At 46.4% G+C, this 19,181-nt stretch overlaps 1 protein-coding gene across 1 annotated transcript in view; it reads left to right on the top strand.

The window, feature by feature from the left end:
- The window catches only part of SLC6A3 (solute carrier family 6 member 3), a 217,203-nt gene that overhangs the window by 148,365 nt on the left and 49,657 nt on the right, over positions 1 to 19,181 (top strand). The window contains exon 10 of the mRNA XM_075314881.1: positions 16,109 to 16,237. Coding sequence (XP_075170996.1) covers positions 16,109 to 16,237 — 129 coding nt within the window. The remainder of the gene's footprint in view (positions 1 to 16,108; positions 16,238 to 19,181) is intronic.

Raw genomic sequence — 19,181 nt, 5'->3', positions numbered from 1 at the left:
CAAGCAGCCGGAGTGACCTGGTCCAGGCTACAAGCAAAAAGAAGGGGAGAGAGGCACCAGCAACTTCCCTGGGCGACCCCAGCAGGGCTTCAAGCAGGGGTTACCCCAAAACACAACGGGCTAAGGAAGGCGAGTTGGTAGCCACCCTCACCAGTCAGCCTGAAGGACACCTGGTTCCAGCCTGGTTCATTCCAGCTACGCCCGGGTTACTCACCCTGCCACTATCAGTGAGTAAAATCCCTGAAAGACATCCTGCTTGTGCGTGTGAGTCATTCTGCGACTTGTAGTTCCACACACCTACCCGGGACCCTGGGGCATGCCTCACTCTCAGGAGGCTATTACAACTGACTGCACCTACTATCAGCCCCAGGCACCCCTAACCTGCAGTGGCGGTCCCCACTGACCGCAATTCTGAGAGTGGCGTCACGACAATCAAAATAGAAGATTTCCTACCTGTGACAAGATCCAGCCGAGTGGAGTCCCTGAAGGTAATGCACCGCTGCACCGACACCGAGCCTCGGGGCCCCACACATCTGGCGTCACGAACAGGATAAGGACTAGACCTGTTCAGACAGGTGACCATGTGCCTGGGCGGTCCGCTTGGAAAATTGGAAGCGCCGCCATATTGCCACCATGAAAAGCGCGCTGAAAAACAACAGCAGCCCGCGCTGGGAGAAGTTACCGCCCACGAAGAGGTGTGGCTACCCAGAGATCCCCTGAAGAGTCCTGTCCTCGCAAGTGATGAGAGCGGAGGCGTTCAGAGACGTCGGGAAGGAAAGGGAGCCAGAAGCCTGCTGCTGGAAAAGGCAGAGCAGAAACTGATAAGCCTGCTGTTGGGAGAAGAGTTCAAGGCAGTGAAGGAACTGGCACTGAGACTGCAAGGAAGAGTCGGAGGTCTGCTGCTGAGAAAAGATCTGCAGAGCGGCGACGACGTGGTGAAGATGGCGTCTGAAGATAGGAGCCCAGAGCCGGGTTCCGCTGCCTGGTGGTCCTGGGAGCTTGCCCAGTTCAGTAACCGACTGGAAGCGAGGATCGTGCAGCAGATCCGAGAGGGACGTGCGGAGCTGCAGGAGATGGCTGCAGCGGTTCAGGCCTATGAGAGGGGAACCGCACGACGAGTGCCAGACTGAGCGGCGACGACTCAGGCCCCGACGATGTTACCGATGGGTGAGTCCTGTGTTGCCCCTGTCAGCGCGAGTGCCCCGACCCTTGCTGCCATGCCCGCGGTCCCTGAAGAGGCGCCCGGCGCTGCAACGCTGAATCAGGCCGCAGCCACGCCAGGTGCGGCCCGCCGAGCCCAGGCCGCCGCCATGCTAGGCCCGGCCCGCCAAGACCCCACCGCAGCAGCGACGCTCGTCCGCGCCGCAAGTGAGGTGCTGAACCAGGCCGCAGCCACGTCAGGTGCGGCCCGCCAAGGACCGGCTGCAGCTGCGACGCCAATCCAGGCCGCAGAAGCGCCCAGCCCGGCCCGCACAGATCCCATCGCAGCTGCGACGCCAATCCAGGCCGCCGCAGCGATGCCCTGCTCGGCCCGCCAAGACCAGGCCGCTGCCACGCCAGGCTCGGCCCGCCAAGACCAGGCCGCTGCCACGCCAGGCTCGGCCCGCCAAGACCAGGCCGCTGCCACGCCAGGCTCGGCCCGCCAAGACAAGACTGTACAAGTATTTACCCAGGCCTGCAAGGCCAGAGCAGACACCGCTCCCCAGCCCAAGGAAGTCCCTGCTAGGAAGTCCCTGCTGGGGGAGGACCCCGAATACTGGAAGCTGAAGGCTGATCTAGAGGCCCACTTCCCAAAGGAGATGGTGGACCGGTATCTGCTCCCTCCGCATACTCACAGGAAGATTCCTGCAACATTCATGCCAAAGAGTTCCCCGCCCTGGCCTGCTGATGAAAATCCATCCCTAGCGCTGCCACAAGAGGAGTGCCCAGAAGAACTAAGGGGGAGGGGAGGCCAGGAAGCTGAGAAGCTGACCCCAGAGCCATCAGCAGTGGATGCAGCACCAGTCCAAGAGCCCGAGATGCTGCCGTACTCCCGCTGGGATGAAGAGGGACCGACATCCTCCGCTGAGGAAGATTTGCCCAGATACCACACCTGGGAGCCTGCAAGCAGTGAAGTAGCAGCCCAGCAGAATCCAGCCCGCAAGACACGGCGCCGCAGCAGGACAAGGGATCCACCTGCACAGCAATCTCCAGATAGAAAAGACGAAGTAACAGCCAGAGACTTGGAGGAGAAGCAGTCATTAAGGAGAGCTAAATCCCAGGTCAGAGGCCCACTTTGTCGTGGAGTAGTGGAAGACTTTAGTTTAAAATCAGGATATGGCTTTATAGTTGTACCTGGAATGAAAGAAGGCATCTTTGTGAACAGAAGGGATGTTAGAGCACATTTACCTAGAGGACATCCAGGAAGAAACCTACAGATAGGAGACTCAGTAGAATTTACAAAACATCAAGGAGAACGCGGATGGTACGCACTAGATGTCAGACCATGTACCAGAAATCCCTACAGTAAACCTGCTATCTCAACAACAGAAGATGAGGATACAGAAAAAGAAACAGACGACAGAAACATAGAAAATGTCAGGTGCCAAAGCCCAATAGGCAAAAGCCCTGGTGGAATGGAGTAGAGAAAAGTAAAGAAAACTACAGCAGTTTGAAAAGTTTTGCAACGTTCAAGTTTAAGCACGTGCCCACATGAACTTGTGTGAGAAACCCTTTTGCACTTTAACCCATGAACCTTACGGCTATGAACTGGCTATAGCCACAAACTCTCGCAGTGTTTATAGTTACCCCAGAGGTACAACCACTACCAGGGAGCACGCCTGTTTATGGGGCCTGGCTCTCCACCACAAAGAGGGTACCTGGTCAGCACCAACTGTGGAGGCCGCCTCTACATCCTGCCAGAAGAGGCTGAAGGCGCGGCTCTACCAGGCCAGGTATACCCTGAAACCACCAGACCATGAAAGCCGCCTCTACATCCTGCCAGAAGTGGCTGAAGGCGCGGCCAACGGGAGAGGCAGATGGGAAGAAAGGTCTGGGGAAGCTGATGGCCCAGACCTGGTTACCAAAAGAAACCGGTGACCTGCCGCCTGAGAGGGTTTAGGGTGGGTTAACGGACTTGTGGGTGGAGGGTGGTGATGTATGGTACCTGTTGGTTCTAAAACGTTTTACCATGTTTTACTGTTTTACGCATTTTAAAATGTTGTCTTGCAGCCCGAGGACGTGCTGGTGATAACTAAGGGGGAATGTGGCGCCCCTGACCTGGTCAGGCACCACTGAGTACTGCACCCATGCTGGGGACAGTACAAAACAGGTAATCCAGAAGGCTGACCGAGGTGTGACTACACAGGCGCATAGTGATCAGGTCTCACACATTTACCCTTGAGAGGACCCCTGGGGATCCCAGGAGGGGGCGAAGCCTTCATCTCTACTCGAGGGGTGGAGGGGGCGAAGCCTCCATCTCCACTCGAGGGGTGTGGTAGAGAGCCTGGTTGCTAGGTGACGTAGGCAAGAACAGGAGAGGAGGGAAGAGTGAGCCGAGGACAGTTGAGTGGTGAAGTTCAGGGAGGGCAGAAGCAGACCCTGTAGCTCTACACAATTCTGACAACGTACGCGCAGTGACTACCGACGGGGGAGAACGGTCACCTGGGAGTGCTGCCCGAAATCCACACACGGCTAAAGAGAGAGCAACGGAGTGGAAAGTAAGGAGACTGTCAGGGAGATACCAGGCCCAAACGGGTAGCAGGTCCCAGTGCAGGGATAGATTCACCTTTCCTTTGCCAAACCTGCATGAGGGGGCACTTTACACCCCGAAGACAACACCACAGAGTCCGCAGCCACGTAGCCAAAGTGAGGGCCCATAGCTCACAGGAGGCAAGCAGCCGGAGTGACCTGGTCCAGGCTACAAGCAAACGGGCCAAAAAGAAGGGGAGAGAGGCACCAGCAACTTCCCTGGGCGACCCCAGCAGGGCTTCAAGCAGGGGTTACCCCAAAACACAACGGGCTAAGGAAGGCGAGTTGGTAGCCACCCTCACCAGTCAGCCTGAAGGACACCTGGTTCCAGCCTGGTTCATCCCAGCTACGCCCGGGTTACTCACCCTGCCACCATCAGTGAGTAAAATCCCTGAAAGACATCCTGCTTGTGCGTGTGAGTCATTCTGCGACTTGTAGTTCCACACACCTACCCGGGACCCTGGGGCATGCCTCACTCTCAGGAGGCTATTACAACTGACTGCACCTACTATCAGCCCCAGGCACCCCTAACCTGCAGTGGCGGTCCCCACTGACCGCAATTCTGAGAGTGGCGTCACGACAATCAAAATAGAAGATTTCCTACCTGTGACAAGATCCAGCCGAGTGGAGTCCCTGAAGGTAATGCACCGCTGCACCGACACCGAGCCTCGGGGCCCCACAGATCTGCAAGGTAGAATGGCAGAGGATCCCCAAATCCAAGCGTGAAAAACTTGTTGCATCATTCCCAAGAAGACTCATGGCTGTACTAGCTCAAAAGGATGCTTCTACTCAATACTGAACAAAGGGTCTGAATACTTATGACCATGTGATATTTCAGTTTTTATTGTTTAAAACATTTTCAAAAATTTCTACATTTCTTTTTTTTCGGTCATGGTGGGTTGCAGAGTGTACATTAATGAGAAAAAAATGAACTTTTTTGAATTTACCAAATGGCTGCAATGAAAAAAAGAATTAAAAAGGTAAAGGGGTCTAAATACTTTCCGTACCCACTGTATATGCAAGTTTACATTTCATATATGCTATGTTGCATATAGCTTAGTGCTTCCACAGTGCTGCTGTATTCGTTTTTCTTTGTGTTTCATGTAGTCACAGCAGCTTGCACCTGTTCACATTCATTTGGCGATGCCATTCAGTTTTAGGTCTCTCCCTAGATATATACCTGTCAATTGTGGGGTGTGTGGTCAGGGATCTGCCTTTGATCTGTTGTATGAGACAGATAGTCCTGGGCTTTTCTTTTAAAATATCTTGTCTTTGATATGCATCAGTGTTTCAGAGTAAAACATACGTGCAGTTCATTGTGTTTCCAGTGTCTTATTCATGCTGCCTATGGTTCAGGCAGCAAAAATCTAATGACAGGTTTGCTTTACAATGCATAAAGTGTGATAAAGTGTAATTAGTGAAAATATACAAGCATGTAGATATCTAAAAGCATCACTTTTGGCTGTGTGGTATATGATCCTTTATTTGGTGTCTGAATGCACTGCATGAAATAACATTAATTTAAACACCACATAACATGCACAACATAATATTGCATCAAACAACATAATTAAGCATAACATTACTTAACCCCTTCATGACCTGGCAATTTTCCGTTTTTGTCTTTTGCTCCCCTTCTTCCGAGATCTGTAACTTTTTTTATTTTTGTGGGACTAGTTGCACTTTTAAATGAAACCATAAGTTTTATTATATAGTGTACTGGAAAACAGGTAAAAAATTCCAAGTGTGAGGAAAAATGCAAAAAAAGTGCAATTGCACGATTGTTTTTGGGGTATTTTATTCACTGTGTTCGTTATGTGGCAAAACTGATCAGTGTAATGCCTCAGGTCAGTACAAGTTTGTTGATACCAAATATGTATAGGTTTACTTTTATCTAAGGGATTAAAAAAAATCAGAAGTTTGTAAATAAAAAAGTGGTACACTTTGCTCCATTTTCCGTGACCCCTAGCGCTCTCATTTTTTGGGATATGGGGCTCACTGATGACTTATTTTTGCGTCTCAAGCTCATATTTTTAGCTGTACTATTTTGGCACAGATGCACCATTTTGATCGCTTGTTATTGCATGTTGTGCAAAATTTGCAGTGACCCAGAAATTAAATTTTGACGTTTGGAATTTTTTTTTGTTGCTTCGCCGTTTAATTGATTTTATATTTTGATAGTTCAGGTATTTCTGAATGCGAAGATACCAAATGTGGGTATATTTTAAATTTTTTTTATTGTTTTATTATCAATGGGTCGAATGTGGGTTGATTAGAACTTTTAGGGGTTTTTTTTCCTTTTTTTAAACTTTTTTTTCATTTTAGTAGTCCCCCTAGGGGACTTTATAGATCAGCAGTCTTGTTCATTTCTCTTGATCAGACCTGCACAACTCTGATCAGCAGAAATGCAGCATTCCGGGTAGAACCGGTGCTTCGTCGGCTCTAACAAAAATACGTCATGATAGCGACAGGAGTCATCACATGACCCGTCGCTACCATGGCAACCATCTGCTCCCCTTGATCGCAGCATGGGGCCTCCGATGGTGGCAGGGAATGGTGTGTTCATCGCCGCGGTCATTTATATTGCGCTGTCACATTTCGCGGATCCACAATAACAGTAAATTTGCCCAGAGGTTCCCAAACCTTTGCATTTTGATTTTGTAAGTTTAAACCACCTACAAAGAATGGGTTGGTCTGTAATTTTTATTGTAAGTGCTCTTCAACTAAGACAGAATCCCAAAAAATCCAGAAAATCACATTGTATGATTTTTGAATAATTAATTTTCATTTTATTGCATGAAAAAAGTATTTGATCTCCTACCAACCAGCAAGAACTCTGGCTCTCACAGACCGGTTATTTTTTCTTTAAGAAGAAAAGACTGCTCTGCACTCATTACCTGTATTACTTGCCCCTGTTTTAACTCATTACCTGTATAAAAGACACTTGTTCACACACTCAATCAATCACTCTCCAACCTCTCTACCCTGGTCAAGACCAGACAGCTTTCTAAGGACACCAGGGACAAAATTGTAGACCTGCACAAGGCTGGAATGGGCTACAGGACAATAGTTTAGATATACATTAAAACATGTCTTTATTACAAATTCTTTAAAAACACTCAAAATACTATCCCACACAGTGAACATATACACACAGACAAACATTTTTAGACTGTAGAAAGCCTCCGTTAATGAACTCCCATTCAGAATATACAGTATATTGAAAGGGGAATTAAAATCCTAATAATGATATAAATAGGGCAATAAAGATGTAACTGTGCCCTAGAGCTATCTGTCCACTGCCTGTCAATGGAGATATAACTTGCGTTACATGCACCCTATGGTTCAATTGGTGCCCGCATTCCATGACGGCTATCCCTCAGATGTATGTATACTTATATATTGGGGTTTATCAGGAGATGAAGTAAAGGCTCAATCACCATTATGTCTACCCCATGCATCGTCTTGGAAGGACATATACTGCCATATGTATGGTTGAGCATCATAATGGCGATTGAGCCTTTACTTCGTCTCCTGATGAACCCCAATATATAAGTGGGGGAAACGCGTCAAGTTTTTTGGATTCTTTTCTGATTGAGTCTGTGGAAAGCCTGTGTGTGATTATATAGCATTAAAATATATTGAAGATGCTGTTCTTGAATACGTCCACAAGACAAATGATGATTACTGCTGGGCATCTAATTATTTTGAATGTAGTCTAACTGTCTGAATCTATCCAGATCTAACTTAGACAGGGAGATTAGGGGCAGCATCTGAGGAATAGCTGTCGTGGAATGGAAGCACCAATTGAACCATAGGGTGCATGTAACGCAAGTTATATCTCCAATGACAGGCAGTGGACAGATAAATCTAGGTTGCATTTAGATCTTTATTTCTCTATTTATATTATTAATATTTGAATTCCCCTTTCTATATACTGTATATCCTGAATGGGAGTTCATTAATCAAGGCTTTCTACAGTCTAAACATTTTTCTCTGTGTGTATATGTTCAAGGTGTGGGATAGTATTTTGTGTGTTTTTAAAGAATTTGTAATAAAGACATGTTTTAAGGTATATATAAACTAAGCTAGATTCTGTGTAGAAATTTGATTTACTGCCTTGCTAGGATTATTTGAAGCTCTGTGTACAGGACAATAGGCAAGCAGCTTGGTGAGAAGGCAACAACTGTTGGCACAATTGTTAGAAAATGGAAGAAATACAAGATGACTGTCAATCTTACTCGGTCTGGGGCTCCATGCTCTCCTCGTGGGGAAAGGATGATTCTGACAAAGGTCAGGAATCAACCCAGAACTACACGGCATGACCTGGTTAATTACTTGAAGAGAGCTGGGACCATAGTCTCAAAGATTACCACAAGTAACACTATACACCATCATAGATTAAAATACTTCAGGACACACTGCTTACACCAGTACATGTCCAGGCCAGTTTGAACTTCACCAATGACCATCTGGATGATCCAGAGGAGGCAGGGGAGAAGGTCATGAGGTCAGATGAAACCAAAATAGAACTTTTTGGGATCAACTCCAGTTGCCATGTTTGGAGGAAAAAGAAGGATGAGTACAACCCTAATAACACCATTCCAACTATGAAGTATGGGGGTGAAAATATCATACTTTGAGAGGCTCTTTTACAAAGGGGAAAAAACAGCTGTATTGTATTGAAGGGGGGATGAATGGGGTAGTGTATCTCGAGATTTTGGCCAAGAACCTCCTTACATCAGTAAGAGCATTAAAGATGGGTGGTGGCTGGGTCTTCCAGCATGACAATGACTCAAAACACAAAGCCAGGGCAACTAATGAGTAGCTCCGTAAGAAGCATTTCAAGGTCCAGGAATGGCCTAGCCAGTCTTCAGACCTGAACACAATAGAAAATATTTGGAGGGAGCTGGAACACAATATTGCCCAGCGACAGCCCCGAAATCTCAATTATCTGGAGAAGATTTTTGTTTAGGAGTGGGCCAAAATCCCTGCTGCAGTGTATGAACAGTTGGTCAAGAACTACAGGAAACGTCTGACCTCTGTAATTGCAAACAAAGGTTTCTGTATTAAATATTAAGTTCTGTTTTTCTGTTATATAAATTACTTATTTTATGCATGAAAGTGGAAATTAATTATTTAAAAATCATACAATGTGATTTTCTGGATTTTTTTCTATTCTGTTGGTCACAGTTGAAGTGTAACTACGACAAAAATTACAGACCTCTCCATTCTTTGTAGATGGTAAACCTTGCAAAATCGGCTTTGTATCAAATACCTATTTTCCCCACTGTATATACAGAGAGCAAAATAAGTATTGAACACATTAACAATTTTCTAAATAAATATATTTCTAAAGGTGCTATTGACATAGAATTTTCCCCAGATGTCAGTAATAACCCATTCAATCCACACAATCAAACCATAGATGTCCATAAATTTAGTGATGTATAATAATGTGAATGACATAGAGAAAAATTATTGAACATGCTTACTGAAATTTATTTAATACGTTGTACAAAAGCCTTTATTGTTGGTTATGACAGCTTCGAGTCACTTCCTGTATTGAGAAATTACCATGTTTCCCATAAAATCAGAGAGTGTCTTATATTATTTTTGGTTCCAAAAGATTCGCAATGGTTATTTTTGGGAGATGTTTTACATTTTGTCTTGGTGTCAGTGATTGGGTTGCTGTTAGTGAAAAATGAATGTTTACCCATTCCCCTGCCCATAGTCTAGCCCACCCCTCTGCCGCCATCAATGATTGGAACTTTTGTAAATGAAAAATTAAATGAATATTCACCCTGCCCATCCCTCTGCCAATGTCAGTGATTGGAACATGCGTTAATGAGAAAATTAATATTCACCCCCTTTCCCCGCTCACTCCTGTCTGGTATTAGTGATTGGAGCATCTGTTAATGAAAAAATGAATGTTTACCCCTTTCCCTGCTCACTCCTGTGCCAGCGTCAGTGATTAGAATTTATGTTCATGAAAAAATAAATATTCACCCCTTTCACCCACCGTTCTGCGCTGCTTCAGTGATTCACTCAGACCATCGTGTCACTGCCAGAGGATTGCAATGCAATGCTCGCACAGGCCAGCAGCTCTCTTGACCAGAGTGGGTCAGTGTGTATTCCTGTACAGCTGTCACTCTCAGGTGAGGAGAGCCGCTGGCCAGTGTGAGCAATGCGCTTTGATCCAGTGTAATATGTAGGCAGTAATATGACAGTCTGAGTAAGTCACTGACACCGTGAGGAGTAGTGAGGGGGAGGAGGAGGGGGTGAATATTAATTTTTTCATTAACACAAGTTCCAATCACTGATGCCGGCAGAGGGGTTGGATAATTGGTGGAAAGAGGGGTGAATGTTCATTCCATTAACTAGCCGGCACATGACTATAAACTTTGGGGCTTATATCAACACAATAGGGCAAGGCACACCTATAAAAGTAACATATCTTGAAAGGGCTGCTCAAGCCCTATTTCATGATACTATTTGTATGACCATCCACAGCAAGGTCTTATTCTTGGAGTAGGGCTAATATTTTACTCATACTTCAAAAAGGTAGAAAAATCCCGCTAGATCTTATTTTCAGGGTAGGTCTTATTTTCAGGGAAAGACAGCAGTCGCATGCATTGCTCAGGTCTGAATTTGGATTATCTAATATATAAAGCAAAATTTTGCACAGACGCCTCATGTGACTCAGGGAACGTCATAAACTATATTTTGACAAGAAAATTTAACCCCGCACTTTACAGTTACCCTCCAAAAAACCTGCCTCCATGAAAGTGAATGGAGCTGGGAACTACAGACTATTAATAGGAGCTGTGATTTATTGCTATAGGAACAAAGGACATTCATAGTATAAGAAGCTTATGCATGAGGTAATATGATGTCGGTGGAGAGACAGACATAGAGAGACAGAGACTGAGGGACAGACAAAGAGGCACACAGGGAAAGAGACAGAGTCAAGCAGAGACAGACCGAGACAGATAGGGAAAAAAAGCCAGACAGACAGAAAGAGACAGAAAGAAACACGGGGAAAAAGATAGACAGACGCAGACAAGGAAAAAGACAGAGAGAGACAGACAAGGAAAGAGACAGAGAGACAGACAAAGACAGACGGGGAAAGAGACAGATGGGGTAAGAGACAGATGGGGTAAGAGACAGACCTGGAAAGAGACAGACCTGGAAAGAGACAGACCTGGAAATAGACAGATAGGGAAAGAGACAGACAGGGAAAGAGATGGGGAAAGAGACAGACAGGGACAGAGACAGAGAGAGACAGACAGGGAAAGAGACAGAGAGAGACAGACAAGGAAAGAGACAGAGACAGACAAAGACAGACTTGGAAAGAGACAGACTTGGAAAGAGACAGACTTGGAAAGAGACAGACTTGGAAAGAGACAGACCTGGAAAGAGACAGACAGGGAAAGAGACAGACCTGGAAAGAGACAGACAGCAAAAGAGACAGACAGAGAGACAGACAAAGACAGACAGGGAAAGACTGGGAAAGAGACAGACGGGGAAAGAGACAGACGGGGAAAGAGACAGACGGGGAAAGAGACAGACGGGGAAAGAGACAGACGGGGAAAGAGACAGACGGGGAAAGAGACAGACGGGGAAAGAGACAGACGGGGAAAGAGACAGACGGGGAAAGAGACAGACGGGGAAAGAGACAGACGGGGAAAGAGACAGACGGGGAAAGAGACAGACGGGGAAAGAGACAGACGGGGAAAGAGACAGACGGGGAAAGAGACAGACGGGGAAAGAGACACACCTGGAAAGAGACAGACCTGGAAAGAGATAGATAGGGAAAGAGACAGCAAAAGAGACAAACAGCAAAAGAGGAAGACAGAGACAGACAAGGACAGACAGGGAAAGACGGGGAAAGAGAGGGACTGGGAAAGAGACAGACAGGGAAAAAGACAGATGGGGAAAGAGACACACCTGGAAAGAGATAGATGGGGAAAGAGACAGACCTAGAAAGAGACAGACCTGGAAAGAGACAGAAAGCAAGAGACAAACGGCAAAAGAGACAGACAGAGAGACAGACAAAGACAGACAGGGAAAGACGAGGGAAGAGACAGACAGGGAAAGAGACAGATGGGGAAAGAGACAGACGGGGAAAGAGACAGATGGGGAAAGAGACAGACCAGCGAAAGAGACAGACCAGGGAAAGAGACAGACCGGGGAAAGAGACAGACCGGGGAAAGAGACATACGAGGAGTGAGACAGATGAAGACAGACAAGGAAAGAGACAGATGGGGAAAGGGATAGACGGGGAAAGAGACAGACAAAGAGACAGACACAGAGAGAGAGAGAGACAGACACACACAGAGATAGAGACAGACAGACACAGAGTTAGAGAGAGACAGAGAGACTGATACAGAGACAGACAGAGAGAAAGACACAGACAGACACACAGAGACAGACAGAGAAAGAGACAGAGACCGGGAAAGAGACAGAGAGACAGTTACTATCCCGGGCAATGCCGGGTACTACAGCTAGTTATTTTATAAAAACACTCTTCAAACCCTGAAAGATCATTGGGCTCCTTCTATGAACTTTGAGCTTAAATTCCTTCCATAAATTTTCTATTGTATTAAGGTCAGGTGAATGGCAAGGCCATAATAGCAGCTTTCTTTCTCTGAAACCAATTGAAAGTTTCCTTGGCTGTGTGTTTGGAATCACTGGTTGCTGAAATATCCTTCCTTATATAATCTTCATCATATTGGCAGATGGCAGCAGATTTTTATCAAAACTGTCTCTATACATTTGTCCATTCATCCTTCCTGAGGTTATGTGAAGTTTGCCAGTGCCGTATGCTGAAAAACAGCCCAACAGCCCCTCCATACTTTACTATTGGTATAGTGTTTTTGTGGTGATATGTAGTGCCTTTTGGCCTCCAAACATGGTATGTTTTATGGTATCCAAAGAGTTCAATTTTGGTCTTACCTGACTAGACTATAGTCTCCCAATATTTTACAAGCTTGTCTAAATATTATTGAACAATCTTTAAACACACTAGAACATGCTTTTTGTTCAGCAATAGAGTCTTGATTGGTGAGCGTGCATACAGGCCATGGAGGATGAGTGCATTATTGTTTTCTTTTAATAATTGTACCTGCTGATTGCAGGTCTTTCCGTATCTCTACACGTGTGATCTTTGGCTCTAGGACAGCTATTCAGATATGTGTTTCACTCCTCTGTATCAAATTTTGTGGGGGGCTCTTGGTTGTGGTCAGCTTTTGGTGAAATTATGTTCTTTGCACTTCTGGATTATGAACCCAACAGTGCTCACTGAAACCTTCAGTAGTATAGAAATTATTCTATAGAAGAAGGGGGGTTAGAACACGTGAGTTGAGCGCTCTAACTATTGAGCTACTGGCTCTAATGAAAAACATGGGCACATTTGGTAATCTTGACTTCTGCATTGCAGACTGAAGTCTCAGATTACAGCACAATTCTCTTCATGTGCTACGTGGAGAGGACACAGAACGCTCCTTGTCATATTCATGTAGCAGAGCTAGCAGAGCTGACAGTGTCGTGTGGATTTCTTCGGACCTGGATTGTTGTTTTGGGATTAATAAAATTGTGAAAGAGGATGTTTTTTTGTCTTTTATTCCAAATAAAGGATTTTTTGTTGTGTGTGTTTATTTACTTTCACTTACAGTTTAATCATGGAAGATATCTCGGGGAGACGCCTGGCATGATTAAACTCATTTTTACCCCGATTGCCACCGCACCAGGGCAATTCGGGATGAGCTAGGTGGAGTCCCGGGACTGTCGCATCTAATGGATGCGGCAATTCTGGGCGGCTGCTGGGTGATATTGTTAGGGTGGTGGGCTCCCCATAATGTGGTGCTCTCCATCCTGACAATACCAGCCTCCAGCCGTGTGGCTTTATCCTGGCTGGTATCAAATATGGGGGGAACAGCATTTTTTTTTTATTATTTATTTATTTATTTTACTGCACGATATAAAGGTGGGCGGCTGTGATTGGTTGCAGTGAGACAGCTGTCACTCATCGTGGGGGCGTGTCTGACTGCAACCAATTATGGGTGCCGGTGGGCGGGGAAAGCACGGAATACCTGATTGAATACTGAAGCGGCAGCCATTTTCTAAAGAGGAAAAGACGCCGCAGATTTGGGACAGCCGTGCAGCGAAACGCCCGTGATCGGTGAGTAGGAAAGACAGAGGGATTGTGCTGGGGATGCAGGACGCATGCAGATTGCAACGTGTGTCCATAGCCTTACTGTGAAAAGCCACATTTTTGTTGATCGAACCGTTCTCGAACCTAACTCGAGCTGTCGAGCTTTTAGCAAAAAGCTCGAGTTCAACCTCGAACACCCCCCAATATCACTCGAACATGAAATTGGCGAATTTCGAACATTGAACATCGCTCAACTCTAGTAATGAGACAACTTTTTATAGGCCATCAGTTGAACCAGCTATTACTATTTACTAAGTGGCAGGATAGCTTTCTAGTTACAGATAGATTGTAGCTGGTGTTATGAATTTCCTTGGCTTTTTTCACCTCTCTGTTTTTATGTGTTCAATATTTCTCACTATTACACATAACTTAATTTATGGACATCTATGGTTTCAATTATTTGCCTGTGTGGATTATTACCAACAGTTGATGTCCTGCTGAAAGGTGAACCTACCCCAAGCCCAAGTCTTTTGCAGTCTCTAGGATACAGCATGATAGTTCCACCGCAATATTTCACAATTGGAATGCTGTTTTCAGACTTATGTAGAGTTAGTTTTCTGCCACACATAGTATTTTGCATTTAACCCAAAAAGTTATACTTTTTTGTTATCAGACCAGAGCACCTTCTTCCACATGCTAGCTGTATTCCTTAGGCTATATGCCCATGAGGAAAGTGTCCTGCGGATATATCCGCAGGACATTCCGCAGGAGCTCCCAGAAAACCGCAGCACAACTTTGTCTGTTTTCATGCTGCGGTTTTATTGCAGAATGTCCTGCGGATATGCTGCGGTCATTCTGCATTAAAGATACAGTACCATGGCTTTCGGCACTGCATCCTCAATGCAGAACAAGTGCTGTAGTGATTGGGCAGTTCATACTTTCTGCCATCACGCCACACTTCACATTCCGGCTGTGTCTGTCTGCACATTGCAGGAGAAGGTGGGCGGGCCTGAACTAGCTCCGGCTGTCACATGACCAGAGCTTGTGCAGACCCCGCCCACCTCCTGCTCCTGGCTCCACTGCGCTGCTCTGCATCGGAGGAAGTGACTCCAGTGTCTTCTATCAAGGCAGGTAAGTATAGGATCTTGCGGAAAAATCCGCAGGAATATTTGACATGCTGCAGATTTTTCCACAGAGAAATCCGCATTATTTCCGCTGCGGAAAAAAAATGAAGCATGGGCACAGAACTCCCCAAATGCCATAGAAATGGCTGGGGACTCGCTGTACTGCGGATTTTTGAAAAATCCGTGGAATTTCCGTGAAAAAAATCGCGGCAAATTCTTCAAATTTTCCGCAGCATGGGCACATAGCCTTACACTGTTTTTTGCAAACTGCAAACAGGGCTTCTTATGGCTTGCATTGAAAAACTAGCTTTTTTTTCCGAATCTTCCAAAAAGTCCAGATATCTGAAGTATATGACTAATAGATGCCCTGTGGACAGATTCTGCCACCTGAGCCGTGGATCTCTGCAGTTTCTCCAGAGTGAGCATGGGCCATTTCATATGGCTGCTTCTCTAATTCACGCTTTCCTTGCTTGGGATGTCAGTTTAGGTGGATGGTCATATCTTGGCAGGTTTGTAATTGTGCCATATTCCTTTTAATTTTTGGATGATGAATTGAACAGTGCTCCATGAGATGTTCAGATCTTGTTTTTTTTCATAACCCAACACTCTTCTCAATAACTTTATCCCCAACCTGTTTGGTGTTTTCCTTGGTTTTCATGCTGCTGCTTGATGCCTACAAATCTCTGAGTCCTTCACAAAACAGCTGTAGTTACACTGAGAATAAATTACAGAGCTATGGACCCAATTTACTAATTAGGTGATCTTTGGTGGCAATTGGTCACTCAGGACTTTAGTTAGATCTATTTGACTACATGGGGTTGAATACAATCGCACATCTCAATTTTCAGATTAATATTTTTAAAATATTTTGAAAACTATGTATTATTTCCTTACAATTGATACTTAGTGTTAGCATATCAGATAAAGTCCTATTAAAATACATTTAAGAGTGTGATTGTAATATGAATAAACGTGGAAGGGGTAGAAATACCTTTTCACAGTACTATACATTTATGTATAAATTTATGTATAATCATGACTTCAGTATCTCTGTAAATGTAAAGATTGAACTAATGTTAGTTTTCCTTCAATATTACAGATGGGAGGAATGGAGTCAGTGATAACAGGACTCATTGATGAATTCAAGTTCCTACACAGACATCGAGAGCTTTTTACTCTTTTCATTGTTTTCTGTACTTTCTTCATATCCCTCTCATGTGTAACCAATGTACGTTGTTTCATGTCAGGACATCTTTAGCTTTTAAAGTATTCGCTCACCAGAAATTTACAAAATAACATAATCCCACTCTTCCAAATTAAAGTACAGTTTTGTATGTTCCTTAAGTGTATGACACCTAATTCATGGGATGTTAATGGGAATGTCTTATTTTATTAGATAAGATAATATGCCTTTGATGACATTGATCATTGCACGTTCTTTAAGGGAAATTAAGTATGAGTCTAAAAAAAGCTTGTGTGGCCCTGTGAAAACTTAAATATTACTAATTTTATTTTTTAATAAAGACTGTGATCTGAAAAGAAATACATTATCAAAAATGTAAGGAAATAAAGGTAACAAGAAGAAGGGATTTACACAATAGGCTATTTTATGATCGTTTTTATTTTAAGGGGCTGTACCTTGTTGTGTCTACTGAAGGGGGGAGCAATGCTCTCCTGAATGATTTGGGGTCTATGCGAGTGGCATGTTTGCATTTAACAGCAAAGAGCCTGTTCTCGTTGCATTCTTTGCATAGGAGACCAACCACTACTGTTAGACTGCAGAAATGGCCAGAAAACAAGAAAATGAGCAGTAAACTATAACATTAAAAGTGCCTCTATTCTTGGGAACACAGATGTTTTTTTAATAGCAAATAGTGATGAGCGGACTCGCAGATAACAAGGCCCGGTTGATCCTGGTGATCCGGTTTCTAAAATCCGGTCCCGGGACAGATTCCAGTCCCCATATCAGTCTATGTTACGGGGGAACCGGCAGATTAGGACCAGGGGGTATATATCCTAATCGCCAGTCGGGGCCCACCGTGCTCCAGATGACAAAGGAGCTGCTGGCACCTGAGGCTTAGGCGGAGACTATAGAGCTGGATGGCTCTGAGATAACCCAGGAACGCTGGGAACCGGTCACGTGTGTTGGGACACATCAGACCGGACGACAACCCGATTAGCGTTTTGGTGCACCTAGCGCTACACCAACCACGTGTGCAGGAAACACGTCAGGCCGGGTGGTAACCAGGTAGCGTTGACCGGAAGACCGCCACGAAAGCGCCCTGTCGGCCGAGCGAGGAGGATAAGGAACACCCTGTTAACTCCACAGGGGTCCTGGGGTACACTGTCCGTGCGCGTAGGGGGCACAACCGGACAGGTGGCGCAGCAGGTGCGTTGTCCGTGTGCGTAGGAGGCACAATCGGACAGGTGGCGCAGCAGGTGCGTTGTCCGTGTGCGTAGGGGGCACAATCGGACAGGAAGCACAGCAGCCGCAGCCCAGTTAACGCCACTGGGCTGCTATAGCAAGACTGGAACGGCAGGAGGGAAGCACGGCGCCTGACCCTGATGTGCCGAGCCACGAATCTTGGCGTGACAGGTACCGTTCGCCTAACCCTACCTACCGCTTCCCAACATAGGCTTATGCCGCAATGAGGCTCTAACATGGAGGTGTGCTCTGACTGAACAAATGTGAAGACTGCGCCCCTCCATGTTGTCTCCAGCCCCTTTTATAACCTGGGTCCGCCCCAAACCCAGGGTGGAACCACCAAGGTCCAATAGCAGAGTGCCATGTCATCAGTGACGTCACATGCGACCTATCCGGAACCGCCACGTCATTGATGACCTCATGGCAGCCACGCCCCAAACACTTCACCAGTCATCGTCTGACGACCAATACTGAGGTGCCAGATCATAGGGGCGGGCCTCTGCGAGCCAGTCCGGAGTTGCCACGTCATCAGGACACCTGACACCCTCTGCCCTATCAGGGCCTGCCACCTCACAGACATGCTCAGTGAGGTCCTTACCGGACGTAGCCTCTGATGCACTAAGTGCCTGAGCATGCTCAGTAGCCTGAGCCACAGGCTTAGAAAGCAGACTATCAGTTTGAGCATGCTCAGTAGCCTGAACTGAGGACTTAGTCTCAGACATAACACAAACAGGCTGAGCATGCTCACTAGGCAAAACACCGGGCTTAAACTCTGGCTGGGGTAAATCGGCGCATGCATGCGCACTAGCCGCCTCTCCACACTTAGACGTGGTGGAAGGAACAGCCAACTGGACGACCCGAGGCACGGCCAAGAACGGCAGCCGGTGCCTGGGCGCAACAGGAACCGCAGCAGGCTGCTTGCGGCTATGGCGGCGCCGGTATGTAACAGTACCCCCCTCTAGCTGCCCTCCCACTCGAATGGTCTATAGTCGCCACAGATACCACTGAGCGATGGGCGGAAGATGGAGACATGCAGTGGGAGCTACAAAACTCGCTCCACCGCGTAATCACCCCAGACGACCAGTCGATCTGTGGGGAATGCCGCTTCAACCAAGGAATACCCAGCAGAATATCATCTGCACCCTTAGGGAGAACCAGAAATGAAATGGTCTCCCTATGCCCAGATGACATGGCAAGGGTAATGGGCACTGTCCGCTGGTGAATTACTTTGGGCAACAAGGACCCATCCACCACACGGACTCTCACTGGCCTTGGCATTTGAACCAGCGGGATGGCATGCCGCCGGGCATAAGAGGAGGAGATGAAACTATCCCCAGCACCTGTGTCCACACTTGCCCTTGTGGACCATGTTGACCCCTTAAAGGAAATGGACGCGGGAAACGTCACCCTAATGGATGACGCAGAGTCCAGTCTACCTTCAGCTATGGTCACCAATCGCGGTCGCTTACCCTGACGCTTTGGGCAACAGTTGGCATAATGACCATACTGCCCACAAGCGAAACAGGAAATGCCCTTGCGACTCGAAGACCTAGCAACACCAACCCTAGCGATGTCCATAGGGACAGAGATGTCCTCTAAGGGAGGTGCAGTAGGAGAGACCACTACAGTGGCTGAACGACCCTCTGACCTGCGCTCCAGCTGACGTTCGGAGGTCCGCAGGTCAATGCGGGTAGCCAGAGACATGAGGCCCTCAAGGGTAGTTGGTACCTCACGCGACGCTAATGCG

Source organism: Anomaloglossus baeobatrachus, chromosome 6 (assembly GCF_048569485.1).
Source record: "Anomaloglossus baeobatrachus isolate aAnoBae1 chromosome 6, aAnoBae1.hap1, whole genome shotgun sequence".
NCBI lineage: Eukaryota > Metazoa > Chordata > Amphibia > Anura > Aromobatidae > Anomaloglossus > Anomaloglossus baeobatrachus.
This window is presented reverse-complemented; position numbering and strand designations above follow the sequence as displayed.